Source organism: Pelodiscus sinensis, chromosome 8 (genome assembly GCF_052426305.1).
Source record: "Pelodiscus sinensis isolate ZL-2025 chromosome 8, ASM5242630v1, whole genome shotgun sequence".
Classification (NCBI taxonomy): domain Eukaryota; kingdom Metazoa; phylum Chordata; order Testudines; family Trionychidae; genus Pelodiscus; species Pelodiscus sinensis.
The window spans coordinates 35,735,559-35,761,579 of NC_143059.1; the positions used below are offsets into that span (position 1 = coordinate 35,735,559).

The 26,021-nt window shown below is 38.4% G+C and overlaps 1 protein-coding gene across 11 annotated transcripts in view; it reads left to right on the forward strand.

Moving 5' to 3' along the window:
- PCDH15 (protocadherin related 15) overlaps positions 1 to 26,021 on the forward strand; it is a 1,468,744-nt gene that overhangs the window by 1,367,999 nt on the left and 74,724 nt on the right. For all 11 annotated transcript variants that reach the window (XM_075935032.2, XM_075935036.2, XM_075935034.2 and 8 more), the window contains 2 exons: positions 19,562 to 19,777; positions 23,381 to 23,469. In XM_075935032.2, coding sequence (XP_075791147.2) covers positions 19,562 to 19,777; positions 23,381 to 23,469 — 305 coding nt within the window. The remainder of the gene's footprint in view (positions 1 to 19,561; positions 19,778 to 23,380; positions 23,470 to 26,021) is intronic.

Consider the following 26,021-nt stretch of genomic DNA (forward strand, 5'->3'; position numbering starts at 1 on the left):
GGGCCTAACTGTAAAGAGTGTCATGGATTGAAGCTAGAGCCATATAGGTAAGTATAACAGTCAATAGGTTTCCACTATAAGGTGGAGGAAATGTGGCCATCATTAATTATATTGTCATGTCCAGGAAGTGGATCTCTTATGTGAATTAATCCAGACTAAGATTGATGGTGGGGTGGAAGTTGCTGAAATCCCTGTGGATTTCATGATCAACCTTAGTCTGGATTAGTCCACACAAGGGATCCACTTCCTTGACACTACAAATTGACAGTGCCAGATCAACTCAGGCATCAACTTCTTCAAGATAGGCCCAACAAACAAAATAGCGGAACACTGGTAGTCATCACCTATAGCCCCCAATTTAAACCCTTCCAGCACATCATTAGCAATCTAAAACCTATCCTGGAAAATGATCCCTCACTTTCACAGGCCTTGGGGGGACAGGCCAATCCCCATCTACAGACAGCCCCATAACCTGAAACAATTTATTTTCCAGCTACCATGCAGCACACCTCCATCATACTCACTCAGGAACCCACCCCTGCAATAAACTCCGGTACCAACTCTGTCCACATATCTATACCAGTGACATCATCACAGGACCTATCCACATAAGCCACCACATCAGAGGCTCATACAACTGCACATCCACTAATGTGATCTATGGCATTAAGTGCTAGCAATGCCCCTCTGCCATGTATATTGGCCAAACTGGACAGTCAGTACAACAAAGGATTAATGGACACAAATTAGATATTCAGAATGGTAACACACAGAAACCTGTTGGGGAACTTTTTGACTTGCCTGGGCACTCACTAATGGATCAAAAAGTGACTATGCTCTTACAAAGCAATTTAAAAAACCAACTGGAGAGAGAAACTGTGAAACTTGCATTTATATGCAAATTTGACACATTTGACCAAGGTCTGAACAGACTTGAACTGGATGGGCCGTTATATTCAACATGCAAATTACATCAAAAGCTAAGCATTGGCCACTTACAGCCCACTCTATTAGCCTCATTTAGCATGGATACTCTAATTTACAAGATTTTTATTCCCTTTCCTCCCCATCTCCCCTCTTTTTCTGCTATTTATTTGTACCTCTGGACCCCTCGCTATATTTATCTGAAGAAGTAGGTTGTGCCCATCTACATGCTCGATACCATCTACATTTTTTGTTAGTGCCTAAGGTGCAGCAGGACCATTCATTGTTTTTCTCAGTCACAGACTAACATGGATACTCCTCTGAGGCTATGTCTACACTGCAGGTTTTTTGCTCAAGAAGCTTTTTGTGGAAGAGAACTTCTGCAAAAACTTCTTGCGCAAAAGCACATCCACACATCACAAGCGTATCAAAAAGTGATGTGCGTTGCGCAAAAGAGCTTTCACACTTCAAGGACACTCTTGCACAAGAAAGTTATGATAGCCATTCGCAGAATGGCCATCAGAGTACCAGTGCTTTTTCAGATAAGCTCTTTTCACTCAAGAAACCTCTGCGAAGCATCCCACATGCATTTTTGTGCAAGAACTCTTGTGCAAAAAAAAAAGTTATTCCTCCTAGAAAGAGGTATATCTACACCGCAAAAATCCCTCTGTTCTGCCATTTTACTGTAAATTTTCTTGCACAAAAAAGTGCTTGAGGTGTGAACGCTCCACAGGTTTTTGCACAAAAACAGTGTTTTTTGCACAAAACCCCTATAGTCTGGACATAGCCTGAGACTGCTGAGGAATGTCAAAGCAGCACAGCATCCTGTCCCCCTTCCGCTGCAGCAGCAATCTGCCTGCCACTGTGTTCCTAATGTGGGTAAAAACAGGAGCAGTCCAATGATTTGCTCTGTTTGTGCCTCAAAAGGAGCAGCTCACTCAGTTGTCAGACACTTGTCAGAGATCAGAGATGAGCAGAGCCATCAGGGCAGGCATTGTGGGATACTGGCAGAAGCCAGTTCTGTCAGCAAAACAAAAGCAGAGTCTTCACTGGCTCTCTGTCGACAATAATGAGAGGGTAAAAGAATAAAGTCTCTCATCGGGCTGAAGTTTTTATGTCGCTGAAACTGACAAAAGTTTCATTGCAGTGTGTACGTTCTCACTGTTTTGTTGCCAAAAGACAGGTTTTCATGACACAACTTTATAGGTGTACACACAGTCTAAAAAGCCTCCCAAAGTGTTCTTCTGAAGCACATATTTATACTTTGCTAATGAAATAATAGTCACCCTCTCTTTCAGTTCAGAAAAGCAATTTCCATCTGTTTACTGTATGCCATAAATCTGGCTGTGACTAAAATGGCATAGGGCAAATAATGTTTAAATTAACTTCATTTAGCAGAAAACTAACATTTACTAAATGTAGCTTTACACAAAGAATATGTTAAAGACATAAAAATGTAAGAGTATTTGTGAGTGAAAGCATATGAAATTACTAATAAATTACTATAAAGTTGATTTGTGAATGAAGGGGTCAGTCAAGGTTTCCTGCCAGTGGAGCCTTTCTACCTCTTTGGAGAAGCTCCTGGTTTTCTATCATTGAATTCCAGGCACAAACACCAACAAGTATCAATGAGGTGGGTCAGAAATACGTGAAATAGGGACAAATCTACAAAGATGGGGTGAATCTGAAGTATTTGCCTTCACCCATGGCAAGGTGAGTGGATATTTTTAAGAGACCAATTTCTGTTGGTGAAAGAGAACCTTTTGAGCTACTTTAGTTCTTTGTAGCTCAAAAGCTTGTCTCTTTCACCAACAGAAGTTGGTCCCATAAAAAATATTATCTCCATTGCATTATCTCTAATATTCTATGACTACCGAGGCTGCAACAACATTTTGCCAATGGCAATCAGTTGATGTGATGTGAGGGAAAGTAGTGGATATCCAAGTAAAGCAAGAAATTTGTATGCTTTAATGACTGTATCCTTCTCCCATCAAAGTCAATGGCAAATATCCTTTTTATTTCAATAAGAGCAGTCCCATAGTGAAGTAGAAACTTAGCACTACTATACAATGTATTAGACAGTGAATGTTGTTAGTTGAAAATAAAAATACACTCCCCTAATTTATGGTTTCTTTATTTAAAATGAAACAGTATAGTAAAGCAAACCCATAATTTGGATCAGTGTGACTTATTGTTGTATTTTACCATTATGTACCAATTTTCTGAAAATGATTACTAATTAGCTTTTTTCACTGTCTTCACTTATATCTATTTAAACAAACAGGAATTCCCATTTTTAGTTAAATTCAATACAAAATAAGGTATTAGTAAGTACTAATGAAATTAATTAGATAAAACTGTATCTAATCTCAGTATGTGTTACATGCAGAATCAGTGTGAGTAGAATTTAATGAATATTTATTCCAATTTCAATTTTTAAGAACCTAAGAAAAATAGCCCTTTAGCTTGTGTTGTAGAGATTATTTAAAGTTCCATTCCAGTGAGAAACTACTTTGATTTATAATACATTTTCTTGCATTATTAGTTTATCAGTTATTGTGAAATGTCTTAAATTAAATTAGAATGGCTGTGAAAGGAAACTGATGACAAATATGCGGTGCCTTTTCCCAAAATATCCCCATTCTATTCCCTGCTGATCACAGCTTCAGGGATCTCAAAATATGTTTTTTTGAATATCAGAGACATTGTTATAAAAAGATATAAAGATCTCTAGTATAACTGAAATTAAAGTTACAGAGCATAGGCAGCCCACAGCCCAAGGGTACCTGATTCTGAAATGTGAATAATCTTATCTGTCAGACTGGTTCAGTGGTTGCCATTACAGAACAGTATTTGCATCAGCTACACACATATGGGATCCACTATTGCCATTGTTCATCTCCCTCTTCCACTACATCCCACCACTTATCATATGAGACAGCAATGGTAGAACTATCCAAGACTTGAATTTCTGGTTCATGAGAAATTCCAGTGTTTTGAAATTTGGTTTAATTTTTAAATGGAATTAAACCAAATATTTTGTAATTTCTTATGACTCAAAAATCCAAGACACTGTTCATTTCAGAAACATTGACACATGGTGTTTCCAAAATGCTACACATTCCCCAGGACCACCAGCAGCTGACTAAAACGGATATTTTCATAATTAGTGGCAGAAAACTGACAAAAATGTCAGTGTTAATCAGTAGCTCCTGTTTCTCTGAGGATCTGCAGCTTAGAGGCAGCCTAGGTTTGGGAGACCCCAGGTTTCCAGGCTCACAGCTCCATGACAAATTGGAAATCCTGAGCCCTCACTTAATCAAGGTTCTCAGGGCTTCCAGCCTCCTTTGAGTGAACCCAACAGCACAGAACTGGAAGCCATGGTTGTAGCCAGGTTTCTCAGGACTTTCTGGACTGACAGGATCCTGGATTTATTGCATGGAGCTTGGAAATGCTGAGAATCTTGGCATGTTGGGGCTGCCCAGAGTCTGGAATCCCCTGAATCTTCAGCCCTAGAATAGTCTGCAAGAGCCGTGGTCCTGGAAAACCAGTCTATCCAAAAGCCTGTTAAGTTAGCTGGCAGAGAACCAGGCAGGTTTCGGTCTTGCCTATGATTTGACAAAAGTTGTTCAAAGCTGAAATGTTCTCAAGAGACATTTCAGGTTTGCCAAATTGGCATTTTTTTCAGCTAAATAAAAGTTTTGTCTGTAAACTTCTGACCAACTTTCATCAATGTAAATATTTAGTAAATGAATATAAATAGTTGGAAAATGTTCACTTTGCACTGACTTCTTTTGTATATAGCACTGCCCTCAGGAAGCCAATGAGTTTACTTTTAATGTTATTTTTGTCATCAAAGAAAATCAATGTCAGTGGCCAATGATAAGTTATCTCCTTTTTATGCTGAACTGTGGATCAAAAATCATGGAGGCACAGTGGTGACACTTTAATAATGTGACTCACTTTTTATCATAATCACAATTTGTCCTTCTTTTCTAGCTTCTGCTTTTCTACCTTTCTTTTAAATGTCATGGTCTCTAGCCACAATATAACTTATAATGTGTGGGTGGGACAGTGTGGTAGGGGAAAGGATGAAATTAAGCAGATAGTTTTTTCTGTGATATCAATTTGTGATGTAATTTATTTCAGTTTTTGAAAAGTCTTTAACATTTTTCACTTTTTTATGTGGCCATGTCTGACAACTTGGTCTAGAAACCTCTATTTCATTTTATTCTGTACCACCAGCTGAAATCTGATATACACAATCTGTGTGAGTAGGTGGTATACACATTTTCTAGTTACTTATTGCATACTTTTACACATCTGGACATTTCATTCATTCCTGCTGGAAAATGAAAATTGCATGAAAGGTTTAATGGAATTTAGAATCTGTATATACGGTTTTGTTGTCAATGTCTCTACACTTGGTCAGACTTGTTTTAAAAAATTGCATAGTATATTTACACATCTGTGATGGAGGAAGACATTTCAGATGTTTATTAAAAATCTTCCGTATAGTGTAAATAATGGGGGAGGGTTAGGGTTAGTGTTTGATCTGACAGGACAGGGAAAAGCAAACCCTGGATTCTGAGAGGAAGAGGGAAAGGTGGAGGTAGACCTAGCTGCTCAGAGAATTTCTCCTTGGTGGCCAGTAGGGGAATCCAAGCCCTCATTCTTCACTGGGTTCCAGGCTAGGGAACATTGAATGGGAGTCAAGGCCTGACCATGTACACCACTTTTTACCTCCCTAGGCTATTTCCCATCTTACCTTATCTTAGGCCTTGGTCTCAGCTTCTTCCTGGGCTCCTGGTGTATCAGCTCCTCTCCTTCCAAGCATCTTCCCCAGCACACTGAAATACTTTCTGTCACCCAGCTGTTTCTGTTGCAGGAGATTTTTCTCAGTTCCTTTGCAGGGTAGTGTTTCTGATCTTTGAATTCCACAGAGTACTAGAGTCTGTGCTCTAGCCCAAACCATGGAAGTATATACAGCAATGAAATAGACCAATAGCCCAAGGCCATCCAGCATGAGTTGGCTGGCATGGGGAAGCTCTTTCTTCTTAGCAATGTTAATATCCTCATAGAGAAGCTTTTCCATACCTTTGATAGTCTTTGTTGTCTTTTGAAACTCTCCAAGTTCCACTCTATCGTTTTTGATATCGGGTGGCCAGACCTGGACATGTTATTTAAGGTGTGGGTGAACCTTGGATTTATGTAGTGATAATATATTTTCTGTCTTAGATATCTCTTTCCTAATATTCTCTTAGGTTACATCTAGACTACATGCCTCTGTCGCCAGAGGCATGTAGATTAGGCTACCAGGCATAGGAAAATGAAGCGGCGATTTAAATAATTGCCGCTTCATTTAAATTTACATGGCTGCAGCGCTGAGCCGATCAGCTGTTTGTCGGCTCAGCGCGTTAGTCTGGGTGCGCTGGTGTCGACATCAAAGGCATTTGTTGACCACCCAGATATGCCACATACTTTAGCAGAGTACTGTATGTGATCAGAGGCCAGCATAAATTGATGTATTTGAATGGCTTAATAGCACCTGTCCTATATGAATTCATTGGGAGTGGGAGAAGAGAACAGACGCAAGTTGTTTTATATTGGGGGAGAGGTGGCGGGTGGAGAGAGAGGAGTAGAACAGGGGCAGTATTAACTGAAAGTTCTGAGTTCAGCCAGTAGTGGACAAAGTTCTGTGGGCTTAAGAGACTGGTAATAGCTTTGGAGAGGGCACAACTCAGAGCACTACTATATTACAGCCTAACAAGTGGGTTTCATCCTAAGAGTAACAGGTGTTCAATAAAATTTTCAAGTTAAATGGGTTGAAATTAAGGAAGAGAAAATACAGTGTGAGTGAACAATCATATCAGACAATTATGACCCTGTATTACAGAGTTGTTGCCAGGTCTTTGAACCTCTTTTTATATTATTATTTTATTCTCCCACTTATATGAGAATGCTACCCATGCTAAGGATAAAAGCAGTGTTACAATGTAATATGTGAAATAAAATAATAGTAGCTCAGTATAAAATCCAGAGCCATATTCAGTGTTGTGGAAGTAAATGAAATTCTATTGATTTCAATATACCTGCAATAAAGGTGGATTCTGCATGTATCAAAAAAAAAAATTAAGTGTGTCACCTTGTGTTTCCCAATTGGTCATCTAACAGAGTGAATGCCAGTGAAAATGAGGATCAGAGGCTAAAATGAGAAAAGAATAAGTTAAACAGTGTAGATGTGGGGAAGTGGTAGATGTGGTATATCTTGACTTTAGTAAGGATTTTATTACTTGTCTCACATGCCCTTCTCAATCTAGATGGAGCTACTATAAGATGGGTGTATAGTTGGTTGGAAAACCATTCTCAATGAGTAGTTATCACAGTCGTTCTCAGTCAAGCTGAAAGGACATAATGAAAAGGGTCCCTAAGGGATCAGTCTGGTCCAATTCTGTTCAATAGCTTCATCAATTATTTAGATAATGGCGTAGAACAGGGGTTCCCAACCTGGGATATGCATATCCCGAGGGAGTACTAGAAGCTTGTCAAGAGGGTATGGGGACTATTTGGTAAATAACTATATTATCCTAATTGAAATATTCCAAAAATAGTAGTGTCAGTGAAAAAAGTTGTGGATCCTAAAGTCTAGAATTCATTTCCTTTCATATTGAATAGGGGGTACAGGAAGGTTTACTAAAAGCCAAGAGGGTACGGGGACCGAAAAAGATTGGGAACCCCTGGCATAGAGAGTACACTTACAATTGCAGACAATACCAAGCTAAGAGATGATGCAGGTGCTTTGGAGGATCAGATCAAAATAATCTGAACAAATTGGATAAATGGTCTGAAGTAAATAGATTGAAATTCAACAAGAACAAATGCAAAGTACTCCATTTATGAAGCAACAATCAGTTGCACACATACAACAGGGGAAATGACTGCCTAGGAAGGACTTCTGTAGAAAGTGATTGGGGCGGGGGAGGGGGGAAGTCATAGTACATAAACTAAATATCAGTATTAACACTCTCGCACAAAAAAGTAAAAATAATTCCAGGGTGCATCAGCAGGAGTTTTGTAAGCAAGACATGAGAAGCAATTTTGCCATTGTGTTCCAGGTTGATTAGGCCTCAATTGAAGTATGATGTGCAGTTCAAAGCAGCACATTTCAGGACGGATATGAACAATAGGAGAAAATCCAGAGAAGAGAAACAGAAATTATTAAAGGTCTAGGAAATATGACCTATGAGGGAAGACTGAAAAAATAGGATTGATTAGTCTGGAGAAGAGAAGACAGAGGGAGGACATAACTGTTTTCAAATATACAAAAGGTTGTTATAAGGAGAAGGGGGACAATATTTTTAACCTCTGAGGATAGGACAAGAAATAATGGACTTAAATTATAGCAAGGGAGGGTTGGACATTAGGAAAAATTGCCTAATTGTCAGGGTGGTGAAGTATTGGAATAAATTGCCTAGAGAGGTTGTGGAATCTCCATCACTGGAGACTTAGAAAAACACTAGTCAGGGAACTGGACTAGATAACCTTTTGAGGTCCTTTCCTGTCCTACAATTCTGATTCTCTCATCCTCTCTTTTAATCCATATCAAATAAAAACTGCGTCTGTGATTTGCAAAATGTTTGGGTTATATTCTCTGTGCTCCGTACTGCATACATACTTCTTTCTGCTGTGTTTGAATCTATCCTGCTGTGATGCTCCTAAACTCAGCAGTACATTCCTAAGCAAAGCTTCACAACACAAGACCTTGCAGAGAGGCTTGCTTCATCTCACCACTTTCAGTTGTGTCTATTAATGAGGATAGTTGAAATAATCTAGAAATGATTATGCTTTTTATGCTGAAATGGGTTCCTGCTGACAAAATGACACTTTCTGGCGAAATCTTTTGGCACACAAGGTCCTTCAGACAATCTTTTATATGTTACATATTGATATTTGTTTTTACTACTGTACATAAATTAGCAACACACATGCCAGTGGCATAGCCAAGACAGAATATATGGGTGTGTCCCAACCGTGGGGAGATATGCAATTATGGGATGGTAACAGCAATCAGAGTCAACTCTCCCCCTGCCCCAACTGACCTAATGGAGGAGGGCAATAGACACTCTTGTCAGAGGTTCCCTCAAAAAATGTTTGTAGAACATTTTTGTTCTACATGCCCTGTCGAAATGTGCATCCTTCCACCCAGTGCTTGGGAGTTGCCCAGCTCTGCCTAGCATTCCAAACAGGGAGTGGAAGGACTTGCAGAAGTGCTGGGCAGATGAAGCAGGGCAAGTCTCCATTGCTGCAGTGCCAGAACAGGGCAAACCCCTGTGGCCCGAACCTGTTCCCAGGTTTCCTGGAGTTCCAGGTGAGTGGACTGGGGCCAAGGTTGTGGGGGTAGGCCTGGAAGCTATGTATGAGTGTTCCATGGCCTGCCCTGGCCCACCTATGATGCATGCAATAGGAGATACCAGTGATCAAATGGCAAATATTAGCTGGGAAATGTGGATTTTAAGTGGCTTCTATTGCACTAGTATTTGGGTTCTAATATAGATTTTCAATATTTCTTTACTATTCTGATAGAAAATATGTTCTTGTTTTAGGTTTGTGAATCACATCAAGCAACCATATTTCTGAGATGTTAAAAATCTGTGTCGTTAGGTGTTTCCAACTTTAAAAAAATAAAATGTAGTATGTCAGACTAACGTTAGCTTTAAATACTAAGGGTTGTTTAAAGCCAGGGGTAGAGTTAATGTTTAAGTGAAGGTTTTAAATGTTATACTGCAGTTCTATTGTCACTTTTTTTCTTAGGTCTCAACCCACCCTTGAATACTTTCTCCTCTAGCTTCAACTTCTAATAAGTTATTTGATGAGTCCCTGAATTGCCTGTTACAGTTTCATATTTGTCCTTATACAACACTATCAAAATATAAGAAAGGTATCTTGGACTTGTGCTGAAGTATGCCATTTTTTATAACCAGGTGGACAAGCGTTTTTAATCTTGCCCACAAGGTGGTAAAATAGGGAAAGAACAAGTTAAAAAGTGCTTTTACAAGTTAGCTGTCTTCAGGTCATCAGGGCCTGATAAAATGCATTGTAGAGTATTCAAGGAACTGACTGAGGAGATATCTAAAACATTACCTATTTTCTTTGAAAATTCATGGAAGGAAGAGATTCCAGAAAACTGGAAAAGGGCAAACATTGTGCCCATCTATAAAAAGGAAAATAAGGACAACCCATGGAATTTGCAGAGTTTATTTCAAGGTAATTTTGAAATAGCTTATTTCAAAACATCCTTTAACCATTGTGGAATGAGATTTACAGGGACGTCAGAATAGCAAGCCCATTATATTTCAAAATAACAGACATGCTCAAAAGACACAGAATAGCTATTTCAGGGTATTTCCGGTATTCTGAAATAACTCCACAGTGTAGACTTAACCCAAGGAGAACTTCTATAAGGTAGGTGTATAGCTGGTTGGACAACCATTCCCAAAGAGTAGTTATCAAAGGTTCACAGTCATGCTGGAAGGACATAATGAATGGGGTTCTACAGGAATCACTTAGATGTCCTGTTCTTTTCAATATTTTCGTTAGTGATTTTGATAAAGGCATAGAGTACATTTATGAAGTTTGAAACTGGGAGGGTCGTAATGGATAGGATAGGAAGATAGGATTGTAATTGTAGATGATAGGACTCATCTAGGGTATTCTGTCCAGTTCTGGGCACCACACTTCAGGAAGGATATGGACAAATTGAAGGAAGTCCAGAGAACAACAACAAAAATGATCGAAGGTCTAGAAAACGTGACCTATGGGGGAAGATTGAAAGCATTGGTTTTGTTTAGTCTAAAAAAGAAGACAGAGAGGGGACATAATACCATTCATATGTGTAAAATGTTTTAGAAGGAGGAGGAAAATTATTCTCCCTAACGTCTGATGATAGGAGAAAAAGCTATGAGTAAGGGAGATTTAGATTGGACATTATGAAAAACTTCCTAACTGTCAGTGTGGTTAAACACTGGAATAAATTGCCTAGGGAGGTTGTGAAATCTCTACCACTGGAAATTTTTAAGAGCAAGTTAGATAAAAACTTGTCAGGGATGGTTTACGATGTTTGACCCTATCACTAGTGCAGGGGACTGGACTTGATGACTGCTCAAGGTTTTTTCCAGTTCTTCTATTCTATAAATATTATTGTTTATCTCAAATTCAAGAAAAAAAGTCTTAGTCTGGGACTTGAATAAAAATTCTAGTACTTCTTATGAATGCAGCACGCATATCCTTTCTTGAGTACTCATATCTTGCTAAGAATTATGAGTTATGGAGCCTAACTAAAAAAAGAGAGGGTATCCACTGAAGAACATTAGATTTCCTTTGCATATTATTCTGACATTTTTCTGTTAAATTTAATGAAATTTTTAGGAGTAAAACAAACAAAAAAAACCTGTAATGCAGACACATTATAAAGGTGGGGGGAAAGGGAGAAAAACCTGGTCTTCAAAATAGGTCAGCTTTGGATCCACATTTAAAGTAGATAGAAGGACAATAAAACTGATTAATAGTGGGAAATGTTCCATTCAGTAAAAGCCCATATACAGCAGATAAAGCAATATCCAATTGCCAATATTTTAGAAAGATGATTGTAAGTAAATGAAAAGCCAATACAAAATTATTCTTTAAAATTCTTCCATTGTTTCTCAGGAAATGGAAACAGAAAGAGGATCTTAACTATATGTCAGCATATTAAAAGCCAATTTTAAGGCAGTTAATTTTAATTAATTTATTTAAATTAGCCCAGGGATCAGTTAATAGAAAACATGGAGACTTTTTCTACAGCCATACCTATTATTTGATATGTATAGGGTTGGTATAAGTCAGCACTCCATGAAAGAACAGACAAAAGGTCCAAAAAGCAGATTTCAAAGATTCTGTAGCTTGTTCCATCTTTTTAAAATATCTTAAGATTTTTCTCCCCTGTACTAATTAGTATCGAAACTGGCTCTATTAAAAACTGAGCTCACAACATCTGAAGAAAAATGACTAAAATAAAATGTTGATTTTTCTATGCATGTAGTCCACTTTTGGTTCCTTTTAAACCTATATACAATGAATTTCAACAGATAGTATGGGTATAGATCTATAGAGCCACACTGTGCAACACAGGGTATGTGTACATAGGAACTGGGAGCATGCCTCCCAGCTCAAGTAGACAGATATGTCAGCTCTGCACACTAAAAATCACATGAACTTTGCCCTTTTTTTCTTTATGAAAAAAGTCAAAAAAATTTTATTCATGTGTTTGTTATTCAAAATAGTGCATCAAATAGTTTGTGCAAATAATTTTACTCTATAGTTTGGTTATGAACTGGTCACTATTTGTTATTCACTACTTCTGCTGTGTCTTGGTCACTTAAGTCACATTTATTTTGTTTCTGTTCCTTGATTTGATTACTTCTTTATAAACTCTATGGAAAACCATCATTTGTGCTGGTTTATGAAAGTGTTTTGATTTCTTCTGATTTTGTATCTGAAACATTGTTTGCTCAAGTGCATTTCAAATAAGCAAATAAAATTCCAGGTAATTATGTCAGCAGGTTTTGTGCTGAAGTCACCAGAATTTGTATGGCCTATTTGTGTGAGTAAAAAATTGGAGGTTTGGGCCATAAAGGTGAAAACAATTCATCTGAAAAAGGCAGTTTGCCAGATTAATTGTCAGTGAGGGAAAATCTGTGGAAGTGGCTATATGTTATCAGTGACTCTTTTATGAAGCAAACAGTAAAGTTTGATTATAATAGACCTTATGGAGTCAGTAATGCATTTGTATTTCCTCTAGTTAATCTTATTCTTACAAGCCATTTTAATTTTTGTGTGTGCACTTAAAACTATTAACTAACATTCCCCCTTTTTTCCTCCAAATTTCATTTTGTTATTTCCTGCCTGTATTTCTAATCCGGGTTAGCTTTTCTATGTGCATTATCTTTTCTACTACTGAAAATGAGAACCTGATCATGATATTAATGGAAGAGTGTTATTAAGCCTGCTGCACAGATGCTTTGAAAAAACCTTTTCTCTTAGAAGTTTTCTTTTTCCTTTATACTATTTTATATAGAAGAGGGCATACACCTGAGTACAAGTGATAGAACAATTTGCCAGTTACAGTCTTCTATTAGTTAACATGCCAATGAAAAGGAGCAGAATAATCTTTATGGAGAAAAGAACATGTTAAGCAGATGTATTCTAGAAATCCATCTTGAAAAGTATTACCCATGACAGCAGTGCAGATGCACATCTAACATACACATCTGCTATGACATTTGGACTCTGACAGGAAGCTGCTTAATGTACTAAGAATAATATTATGTTAACTTCAAATTCAGGTAACTTCTTTCTAGGAACATATCTCTACATAATATGTTAGTGCTCTGAATGACATACTAAATGACATACTTTTGTTTTTCTCTTTTGTAGTTTTGTATTATATTTTATTTCAAATTTGGTTTGAAAGTGTTAACATTAATTATTATTATATTATAAACACCAAATTTGCTTTTTTAGATATTTTTTGAAGACAGTTTGTTCTAACCATTGGTGTAGTCTTAATTTTCTCTATTTTTGTTCTTTTCCTTTGCCACTATGTTTTATTATGTTGTCAACTGCCTTCAAGGCCCCAGAATTAGTGTTAATTTTCCAACTTATTGCTTTCTTACCTAGAGTCTCAGAATTCTCTGCTTATCTCTTACGATACTAATCTCCATATGTAGCATTCTATTCATACATCTCCAATCTTCTGTAGATTCTTGGGCTTGCTTTGGGAGCAGATGCAGTGTAAGGTGCACATGCAGACAGCCAGTCTTGTTAATAACTGTATTCATAGCAGAAAGAAAAATGTACAAAAACATTGTAATTTGCTGTATCTACAGATCTGTGTTATGTAGTACAATACTATATACTTCTCTCCTCATGTGTCCTTGTGCATCTCCTCTCCTCCTCTGAACTCCTCTTTCATCCGCGCCCTCCAAACCCCACCTTCACTCTACTACTGATCAGCTATGAACCCCAGACATTTCCAGGCTTTATTTTACATTTGTCCACCCCCTCAGTTCTCCTAGCACTTCTAGCACTATTATAATAATTTATAGTAAACAAATTCAGAAATTTTGTTTGTGTTTTTAAGAAAAATGTGCTGATGAGAAGCAGTATAGTCATACTTTGTATCCTGCTGAGTTTACATTACTGGGCTTTAGAGTAGGTTGTGGGATTTTGGATATAGGAACAAGCAAAACTGCAGTGACACCTTCCCTCTTAGAAGATAAAGTAACTTTTTTGGGAACCTAGTATTGGTTCTGTTTTCATTTCTAGCAGCCAATGAAATGTCAGGTATTTTAATTCAGGTATTCATGATTTACTGTATATTTAAACTAGCAATGTTTATTTATTATTTAAAGAGATAATCGCCAAAGTTATGAAATGTAAAGTTGATGACAGAGTTTTAAATAATCTTAATTGGGGGCTTTGATTACATAACAATGTTTGATTGTCTTGAAAATGTGACTAGTTTATAAAAAGAGGCTATGTCTAGATCTTCCAGAAAAACTTCTTCCAAAAGAGAGCATCCACACTACAAAAGTGCATTGAAAAAGTGATCTGCTTTTTCCAAAGATAGCATACATTCAGTGTGGACGCTATCTCCCATTTCAGTTGTGATTACTATTGAAGAAGTGCCACCAGGGCACCTGTTGCTTTTTCCTCATTCCTCTTCTTTCGAAAGAACTCCCTCTTCCCCATCCATATACGCCTTTTTCCGAAAGAGCTCTTCCGGAAAAAAGGCTTCTTTCTCAAGGAATGAGAATTACCAATGTCAGAAAAACCCGTCTGTTCTTTCGATTTTCTTTCAGAAGAATGCAATTGCAGTGTGGACATAATTGAAGTTTTCGGGAAAATGGCAGTTTTTTTGGAAAAACTGCAGTTTTTCCAAAAAACCTCTGTAGTGTAGACATACCCAGAGAAAATATAGCTCAAACTAATCCTGGGTCGTGTCACACAGATGAAGTGATGCCCAGTTAGATCATGATTAAATCTGGTCCAATAACTCTAAGAACATAATTTTTCATCAGTAATCATTCATAACAGAATTCATGAGACAGCTGCATATTTATTTCTGGCAAATAAGCAAAAGACACATATACTGCCATAATATTAAGATTAACTTGAGCTCTTTCTCCTCTTTAATAGTCATTTCACAATCCTTGACACATTGTATATCTCCCCCAATGAAGCAACAAAAACATTTATCTTCAGAACAAATTACAGGAATAACAAACCTACCTGCCTAGTGTTAAAAGGACTGTAGCATGTTACGTGAATGACAGCTCACAGACTCTTTCTGATGATTCAATAAAGTTGAACATGATACTAATTCTGTTTCATTTTGTTTGATCAAAGTATAAGTAAAGGTTCAAAGGAAAATTGGGAATTAAGGACAGTTGAAATCTGGCTATAAAGAATCTTCTGGCTTAGAATGATTTGCACTTGGCAATTTTCAACCATGATGTTCCATGTGCTCTATATTCCTGGGATTTGGCGATTTTTGGTCATAAGTTTCACAGCCCCCTTTTGGTTAAGTATTATTATCCCTATTATATGTGTGGGTAAACCGAAATACAGTGAAATCCTGATCCCACTGCTGTCAATGGCAAAATTCCCATTGATATTGATAAGGACAGCATTTCACCCATAGAAACAAAGGACAAAATTTCAAATACATAAATTAATTTTGGAATGAAGAGTGTTTTAGAGCTGTGACTTGAGTTTAGGACATTTGAGGATTAGGACCAGTGTTTTGCAGTATGATGAATAGAACAATTCTTTTCTTCCTTGTTTTAACAATCAATTTGCATTCATTTACTCAGTCCAGACCTCTGGGTCAGGATACTTGGTCTGGTGATATATCTTTGAACTGTTAATTTTAGAGATCTGCAATAAGTGCTTTGGAATTTGTCATGAAAATATTAACTATTTTATTTGATTTTTCAGTATCTGGGACCTGGATAACATGCATTTACTCATCTGAATGTCTCTTTAAAACTGATTCATTTTTTGTGAAGAATTCTTATTTTCCTTTAATACACTTGGTTTGGATCAGAATTTGTAGTTTTACCCTGTGATATCCATAAACACTGAGAGGAAATATGGGTTGAATTTGGGTTCAAAAATTGTTTTGAGGATATATCCTTCCTATTGAACTTTGTCAAATTCATATCTATTCCAGCATAAATTATATGTATGAAAAAAATGATATGGCAAGATCCCATCACCCTAAAATCTATCCTAAGAGATCCAGCTATTATGGATCATTTGAATAAGCCAGTATACTTAATCGGCTTTATTAATAATATTCACTTTTCACTGAAAGGGTAAAATAATGTCCCTTATAAACCAAATCCACAATGGGGAAGTGAGAAAAGACCATCACTATAAGGCCTTTATCATGTTTTATTATTACTATATTTATAGTATTATAACATCTAGGATAACAAGTTATGAAACAGAACCTTACTCTTCTGCCAGACAGTATAGAAACAGAACAAAAAGATGGTCTCTGCCTCAGAAAGCTTACAAGGTATAATACAAGAGACAACAAATGGAGACAGAGGCTAAGTCTAGACTGCAAGCCTCTTTCGAAAGAGAGCGTCTAGACTGCACATTGAACTTTCGAAAAAGCGGCTTGCTTTTTCGAAAGAAAGCATCCAGTGAGTCTGGATGCTCTCTTTCGAGGAAGCCCTATTTACATTGAAGAACGCCTTCTTTCGAAAGAGGAACTTTCGAAAGAAGGCGTTCTTGCTCGTGAAATGAGGTTTACCGCCATCGAAAGAAAAGCTGCATTCTTTCGATTTAATTTCGAAAGAACGCGGCTGCAGTCTAGATGCAGCTGAGGTTTTTTCGAAAAAGGCTACTTTTTTCGAAAAAACCCTTGAGTCTGGACACAGCCAGAGAGATAGATGGGGAGGCCAAGAAAACAATGAGTCTGGCTCCTTCACGGTAGGCAATGGTCTCAGCACCAGGGATGTTAAGTGGGTTTTTTGGGGGGAAATGTGTAACTGCTGAAATTTTCATCCTTTACATGTTTATACGTGGGGTGAGGGAGGTGGCTCTGCATAAGCTGGTGTGCATGGGGAGCTGATTTTTAAGCTGGCTCTCCACGCATACCAGGTCCAGCAGAGCTGCTTCCCTCCTCCCCCATAATTCAGGAAGGCAAGCAGTTCCACGTGAGCCAAATATAGAGGCAGCAGCATGGGTGGGGGGCTCATCATGAGCAGCCTAATCATTCTTCAATTTTTTGGAGGCGTCGCAGGAAAGGAGGGTTGTGAGGAGTGTTATGTAAAGGATAATGGATTAGTTTTTCAGATGTTTATGAAGAGCTCCTTCCAAGCAGGACGGGCAGCATAGGAGAAAACATGAAGTTGTGTGTTTGTTTCCATTATTAGAAGGCATTATGCCATTGTAAGATACCATTTCTTCTAGCTTCCAAAGAAATCGCACTTAGAAATAGGACTTGGCATGCCAAAAATGCTGCTGGGGCCAGAATTCTCCGCTGTGCCACCCGTTTCTCTCCCCCTCCCTGCCCTCATACTGGATTGCCAGTGCCCCCTAACGCATTCCTGCCACACAGCCATACCTCCCTATTCCTGGGCTCTATGGTCCAGGAACATCCATGGTCCATGCTGGAACACAATGAGTTAATCAAGAAGCAACCTGAACAAAGATGACTTAAAGTTATCTTTGTGCCCCTTTTCCCCACTTGGGCTATGAGTTTCATGCAGCAGAATCTCAGTAAGGATTTATTTTCATATTATTATTATTGTTCTGAAAATAAACTCCTTAAATCAGGAAGGTGGCAGAATGTTTGTAAGGGGACAGAAGAAATCCTTAGGTGGATATGTGGTTGTTAGAAGAAGATGCAGGGTACAAGTGATTTTTCTGCTGCCCCTCACTGAGGACTTCCCTCATTATGGCCTAGTCTTTGAAAGTTCCATTCCCCCTCTTGAGGTAAATACAGCTTTCCGGCCTATATTCCGGCCTTCTGGCCATAGTAAGTCTCAGATCCAACACTGAGCTCTCAAGGTACAAAATACACCACACAGGTATCTGTCAAACACAGGTACTTTGTTTCCTGACAGCTAACAGCTGTGCCCCATAAATGGAAGAACAATATAACAAAGAAACAACATATCTTACATCCCTTCCTGCAAGCCTGGGACCCCGGGTAGACTGCGGACGAAGTGGAAGGTTGTCTCAGCTTCCGAGGCGCCGGTACCCAAAGCCCATTGGTGAAGTCCAATTTGCTAGGCTCTGAGGCATCCTTAAATACAGTTTTCCTGCCTTGTTTGGCAGTTTGGAAATTTCCAGGGCTTATTCATTAGTGCTGATGTAGGGCTTAGCTGTTAGTTATCGATCTGGTTCTGATCTGGATCTTGTTCTTTTGCCTTGTTTACGTGATCAGTACGTTAGGGTAAAAAGAATTGTTTATGTGTTCTTGACTTTTACTGTTATCTTATTCTTCTTCTTGCTACACTGGTAACAATTTTTATCTTAAGTGGTGTATGTTCCCAAAGACTTCCTTCTGGCTCATCAGATATAGGGAAAAGGGAAAGGGGGGAAAGAATGCAGGCCTCACCACCCCTAAACTAGCACGTACAAAGTTCTTCTGCAATTGACCACTACATGGCCCAGTCTTTGAAAGTCCCCCATCTTGGGGTAAATACGGCCTTCTGGCCTAGTCCTTAAGCCTGCAGGCTCTTCTGGCCTCCAAGGCACTGCAGTGGCAGAGGATAGGGGGACCCAGGTCCTCCCACTCCACCAGGTCCCAGCCCAGGATCCTATTGGCAGTGACTTGGTCCGCTGCCGCTCAGCAAGGGGTTCCTTCTCTCAACCTGATGGGGCACTTGGGGCTGTATTACTCCCTGCCCCTGGGCTGCTTCCTACCTCCCTGACGTTCCCCTGTAGTCAGACCTCTTTATGGTCTCCAGGTCCGGGGTTGGCGTGGCGGCTGGGGCTGTGGCCTTGGTTCTGGCTGCATGGACTCCTTGGTGTCAGGAGCTAGACTTTTCGGCCCTTCCCCTTCAGCTATCAACCCAAAGTGAGCTGGCTCAGGGCCTTTTATAGTGTGGCTCACTAGTGAGCATGCCCGGCAAGGCCATGGGGGCCAGGGACTCTCCACCAGCTGGAACCTCTCAGCCAGCTGTGCCCTGCCCTCAGGTTCATTTATAGTGTGGGGTGGGGCTGCCCCATCACACTCCCTTTCACATTTAAGGGTTTGAAAATTACCTCTGCCACATTCTTGATGTCATAATTAAAGTGCACTTACCTGTCCAGTATGTTTTAAATCTGAAAAGTATATTTGTAGCTTTTGTTTCTTTTGGAGCAGTTTGCCAACAAATAAGAAAAGAAATTGATGGAAAAGCAAATGCAGTTTTCAGCAGAGTTAAATGGAACACTATCCAATCTACATCATACATTCAGTAGTGGAAAAGGTCCACTTGACCAGTATCCAGCTATATTTAAAGGACAGTGTTAATAACTCTTTGCACTCATATTTTACCTTACTCATTTCTGCTTATTTTATGTTTCCTGCTAGGCTGATGATAAAGACACTGGCAATTACAGCGCCATGCAGTACAGGCTCATCATACCTCCAATCAAGGATGGTAAAGAAGGATTTGTGATTGAAGCCTATGCAGGGCTTATAAAAACTGCTATGCTGTTCAAAAACATGAGAAGGTCCTATTTCAAGTTTCAGGTCATTGCAACTGATAATTACGGAAAAGGACTGAGCAGCAAATCAGAAGTACTTGTAAGTATATGAATCTGTCAGTCTTTCCTTGAAATCAGTCCTGGTACACTAGAGGCAATTCTGACCTAGGTAAAGTTTCAGTTCCAAAGAGTAGAAGGGAAAGGCATGAACTTTGTGAACATGATCTTTTCATGATACTAAAATTATTCTTCCCCAAAGCAAAAGTTTTTCAGAACCCTTGAAAATCATGTGTATGTATGCTAGCAATATGTCTAAACATCCTATTTACTCAAAGACAATACTGAATGTCCTACCTCGGGCAGAAAGCAGGGGTTTTCTAATTCAGGGGATATGCTAATAGGAGATGTATTTAGTCCCAACCTGCATGGAAAGTAAGGTACCCTCTTTGGGTATGAAGCTAGGACAGAGAAGATGCTAGAAGGAGATTCTGGGAACAGCCAAACTCAGGGAGGAAGTTTTGGCTGAGGTTTATAGTTTGTGTGATGTGATCATTTAATAAAAGACCACAAGATATTCTTTCCAGAGGAAATCCTACCTCATTTAGTTCACAGGATGGAGAATGTCCAGGGAAATGAATCAGGTTTGTGTAGTAAGCAAGAATTTTATTTTCAGGTTCCACCTCAGTTGAAGCAAAAGTTGAAAGTTGTAGTGAATGAGTAGGGTACCACATGAAGAAAACAGTTGGTTTCATGATTTAGGCAGATGAAAGCTGCCCCAGATATTTGGATTCTATTTCTGCCTCTCCTACAAAGTTCCTATATGATGCTAGCTAACTCATTTAAATGAAAATGTTCATAGCTAGCTGTTGCGTGTGCCTTATTTTCTGGGTGCTCAGCCTGGGATGCCTGGGGACTGAGTTTACATCTGGAATTGCAGTAAATGGTAGCTGTGCTTAGAACAGATGAAGTACTATAAAAATGCTAAGTACTATGGGTTTCTCAGTTTTGAAAGTGCAAACAGGATAATTACCTCGGTAATTATAGGCCTGTCTGTCTGACATGAATCCCAGGCAAGAAAAGGTTGATAAGGGATTCAATTAACAAACAATTAAAGCAGGGTCATATAATTAATGTCAGTCACCACAGGATTACGGAAAATAGAGCCCGTTAAACCATGCCGATATTAAAAAAAATAGATTGTAAGTATGATAGCAAAGGCACCCATAATGATACTCAAAAGCAAACAATATTAATTTTAATAATGTACAAGTTATTTTGCCTCTTTGTCATTGGTGCAACCATTGCTGTAATATTGTGTCCGATTCCATTGTTCACACTTTGAGGACTTGACAACTGGAGAGGGTTCTGAGAAGAGTTCCAAGAATGAATAAAGGATTAGAAAACATGACTTATAGTCTCTAAGGGTATGTTTACACTAGCCCCCTAGTTCGAACTAGGGAGGCTAATGTAGGCATTCGAAGTTGCGAATCAAGCCCGGGATTTAAATATTCCACGCTTGATTTGCATCTTCCTGGCCGGTCGCCATTTTTGAAATTTACAAGTCCGGACTAACTGCCCGTGTCTACACGTGGCAGGGACCCAGTAGTTCGAATTAAAGCCCCAAGTCTGAACTACCTATTAAACCTCCTTGCACTTACTCTGCATAGATGCTATAATTATAACTTCTTGTAAAGTTGCTACTTTTTAAAATAATTATATTTATGCAGTACTAATGAAATACTTAGGGAGTAACTGTTTTAACCGACTAATGCAATTAATTCTAATAAGCTGTTCATTGCTTTTTGAGCTCCATTTACTGAACTTATCCTGAATTTTATGGTGAGTTCATTACATTTATTTTTTTCTTAGACAGGGGTTTGCATATGCAGATCAGTGCATCTGATGACATTTCAAGAACATTTAAATATTTTAAATTAAATTAAACTTCAAAAGCTGGCAGATCATATTTGGTGTGAAATGATTATAAGGCATGTCTGCCAAAGGGCTTACATGGCTCAAATTTCATTTGTGAAAATCAAGGTGTCTCTTTTATTTTAAGAACAAAATTGGCCCGTCTCATTTTAAATTCCTTATGCTTAATGTTGCCCTACTTTTTCAAATCTTGGCTGGTTACAGAATCCTTCACAGAGACATAATGGCATGCACAGCAGTTGCTATAATTTCCTTATGGATATTCTCCAGGTTATAATAAAGTTTTCAGATTTTACTTTCTCTATAAAGACTGGGAACAAGTATTCATTTTATAACCTAAGAAAATAATACAATTTTCAAACATCATAAAGGTTCAAACTTCTTGTTTGCCAACTCAGTGGCTTAATAATATGATGTATTATTCTGTGATTGCCATAGAACTTTCAATTCTAGTGGTGCTAGTTTAAAACTCTGTTTAAGTGAAGAATGGTTATTTCCCAATCTCAGTTTACCCATATAGATTTCATTTTTCCTCCTTAGTGACAGTAAATGTAAAGGAGAAAGCTAATGCAGACAGAATGCAAAAGAGAAAAGGGACTATGAAATCAGGTCTCAAACATTTAAATGTTTTAAGTTAAAATGAACTTCAAAAGCTGGCAGGTCAGCCATTATCAGCCTGAAAAGAACTTGAGGAAACAGGATTATAATGGATGAAAAATGTTAGCTATTTTAATGTACTCTCTTGGTGCACATAGGTGGTGCCAAGTATTTGATGGTTTTTTAAAACGCCACCTGGGTACAGGAGAGGTGCATGGTTTTTACAAGATGTCAGTGCTTTCCAGGGAAATTAATTCTGTGAGATAAGCAGTGTGGATATTGGATCCTGGCTCCGTTCAAAGCAATAAGAGTTTTCCTTTGGCATCAATACAAGGCCAGGATTTTACCCACAGTTACTAATTTGTTTTAAAAGGTTGGCAGTATAAATTGTTTTTTTCTGATCTATGTATTGAGTACTAATCAGCTGTACAAAATAAGGGAATATCATCTGTGTGTTATTTACATTTTTTGACTCTTTTGGAAGAAATTAACAAAATAGAAGAGATCATACAAATAAAATCTTTTATTGGTGAGTTTATCTACAACAGTGGTTCTCAAGTTTTTCCAGATGGGGACCCATTTTGACAATTCAGGAAGACTTGGTGACCCAAGGCAATTCAGAAATGGGGTGACAAGGCAGGGCAGAGCCACCTGGGGAGACACTTGGTGACCCTTTTGAAATGTAATGGTGACCCATATTTGGGTCCCGACCCATAGGTTGGGAAACCCTGATCTACAATGATGCAATCAGTGTGGCAAGCTGTTTAGTATCTAACACAGTATTGTTAATTTATTTGATTTAATATAAAATCTTCATTGACTTTAAATTAAAACAATTTTAGTATTGCATTATCTGTTATTTCTGGTATTTTAAAAATACTGAAATGTGAATCAAAGGTTTGAAATATGGCAGTAGAGAAATCCATAATGCATTAAACTGGAAATAAAACCAACTTAACATCCTTTCAAAATCATTAATTCTTATACAGTGCTACATCTTATTTGTAGTTAAATCCTTGCTTCCCATTTTGGCTAATAAGCACACCAAGCCTTCCAAATGTACCTATTCTTCAATGGAAAACAGTTTACTTGTGGTTTTTGTATTGGGAGAATGCTATGCATGAAAACGCCAGCTGTATTTCATTGCTGTGTTATTTCATTGCTGTGTTTTCAGGTTTCTGTGGTCAATCAGTTGGATATGCAAGTCATCGTTTCTAATGTTCCTCCCACTCTTGTGGAACAAAACAAAGATCAACTTATAGGGTAATGAATTTATTTATTATATAAATACCATACATTCAGTTCACTGTTTTTATTTAAGTTCATCAAATGTTGGTCACTATACACTCTTATTGATCAAGAGTAAGGAAAGAGGTATTTGGATGGAGAGTAGTTTGAAAGATGTAACATTGAAAATTTGAAGGCACATCTATGTAATTCTAGAAAGTACAGATTTAAAAAGAAATATGTGTGTCTTGTAACGTTTTCCTCTCATTTATATCCATTCAACTCCATTGACATCAAAACTAAGTTAATTTGAATTGCATGGTTGCACTGGAGGGTAGAATTTTGGCCCGCAAAATATTGTCATTAGGTCAATATTCAACTTTTGTTATTATTCATATTTGCATATAATGATAAAGGTATTGTTAATGGTAAATATTATTTTATTTACATCATATTATACAAAGAGATTAGCCATATATAGTAGAGAAAAGGAAAATAATTGAAATCCTTAAAGCTTTGGGACAAAACTGAAGAGTTTTGCTATATTTGAAACTGTTCAAAACCATTTTTGTTAGATATATGTTAATATGATTCATATTCCAATCATACAGTAGTCTCTAGAAGTGTTAGGATTTCATGGTTAGTTTCTCTTTTAAGTCGAGAAGAAACTGCTTTACTCTCTCCCTTCAACAATGCAATAATAAAATAATCTAAATAGGAGGGAAAATATTTGAACTTCCAATTTAATTTCTCTAGTGAGATCAGGGAAGAAAGTTGTTTGGCTTATTTATGACAGAAATTACTATAGGAGATAGTCACTTTTTTAGCTTTTGCTCTTCTATCAGTTTTTAAGGCACTAACGCAGGCTATTCAGCAGATTGCAGAAATTTCATTCTAGCTTGACTGTCATTGTAATCTTACTCCCCTTGAAGAATGAGAAGCATTAGGAGTAATGATGTGCTTATCCACTGAAAAGGAAAACCATCATCCCCACTATACCGCCTGTCTCCGCTGTCCTAGGAAAAAAAAGGTGATTATTCATGAGGATGTGGGTTTTTCCCCCTTTCCCCATTCTATTTTGAACCAGGTATAGTTCAGCTGCTAAATTCTGATGCCAAAACCACTATTTAAATTATCTAGGCAATGATCTGTACTCACAGTGACTATTTCTTAGAGCTATAAATAACAAACATAGACATCTGCTTGCCTAATAATAGGAACTTGCTTTCAAAAAAGTGGCAGTTTTTGGCATTGTCTAAAAATATGCCTCTATAGCAAGACTTATGAGAAGGTCATCAGAAGATAGTTTTGGGGCATCTCCATAAGTTTCATAGCTGAGTTAATTCTTTCCCAGACAGATCTGGGATATTCAAAGCTCCTTTATATTGTTCTGTGAGGAGTGTTCCCGTGAGTGCTCCACCTTCAGGTGCATCAGCACCGCTGCACACTCAATCGGAGACTTGCGATAGCTGTGCCCTGTGGCCAGCTGCATGTACAGAGTGCCGCCATGTGCAATCTGGAGTGGCTATTGCTCATGTGCAGCTGGCCACCTCCTCAGTTTCTTCTCAACCACTGACAGCTTCAGTCGCAGCTCAGCAGTCTCATTCTACTATACATAGTTTTATTGTGTTCTCATAGTGATTTAAATAGTTATTATATCAGAATTAGTTACTAAATAGTTACAACTTAATTATTCTTTTTCTTAAAAAAAAATTCTTTGGGTTCTGTAGCTGTTAGGATTAATTATTTAGATTAGACTTTTTCTGTGGACACTGCAGTTCCACTAAAAACTTCTCCTGCTTCCTGTGATATGCCTGGCTCACCCAGTTTTAAAAAGTGTACCAGCTGCAAACTATCTTTCTCTATATCTGACGGACACAACTGGTGCATCTGTTGCCTTGGGGAAGAGCACCCCATAGAGCGCTATCCTCATTGTCAAAAATGATCAACGGGTACCAGAAAGGCCAATGAGCTAAAAGTAAAGATGACACTCCAATGAGGAAACATTCTCTCCACGAGAATGCTGTCCCCCCCCCCCACTACAGCACAAAAGGTGTTAGATAAGCAACCTAAAGTGGAGCCAACATGACCGCAGTTACAGAGAGAAAGAATACACCTCTGCTAAGGAGCCCCCCTGAGGCAAAGCGCAAACCCTCCCTGCTGGCACCAGCTAAAACAGCTCTGGCACCAGTCACAGAACACCACAAGCAAACCATCCTCTGCCCTCTCCCAACTGGCTCTGTTGGGGCTCATTGGTGGCATACAGAGCACAACAAGGGCACCAACCACAGCTGCCATCCCCAGTACTGAGGTCTCAGGCACCAACACGTCAATCTCCATAACACTACAGCTCGGAAGCGGATGACCTGGAGGTGGACGTTACTGAGGATGAGCACGCGTCTTACTCTCCTTACCCCCCAGAATAAAATCTTTTACATGGTGGATCCAACAGGGCAATGAATGTGTAGGTGTCCCTTTCCAGCGCAGCTCTCCGTCAGCCACAGTTACTACAGTTGCATCGCTGGTAGGCTGGGGAGCACACCTAGGCCAAAGAGTAGCTCAGGGCCAATGGACTCAGGAAGAGTCCT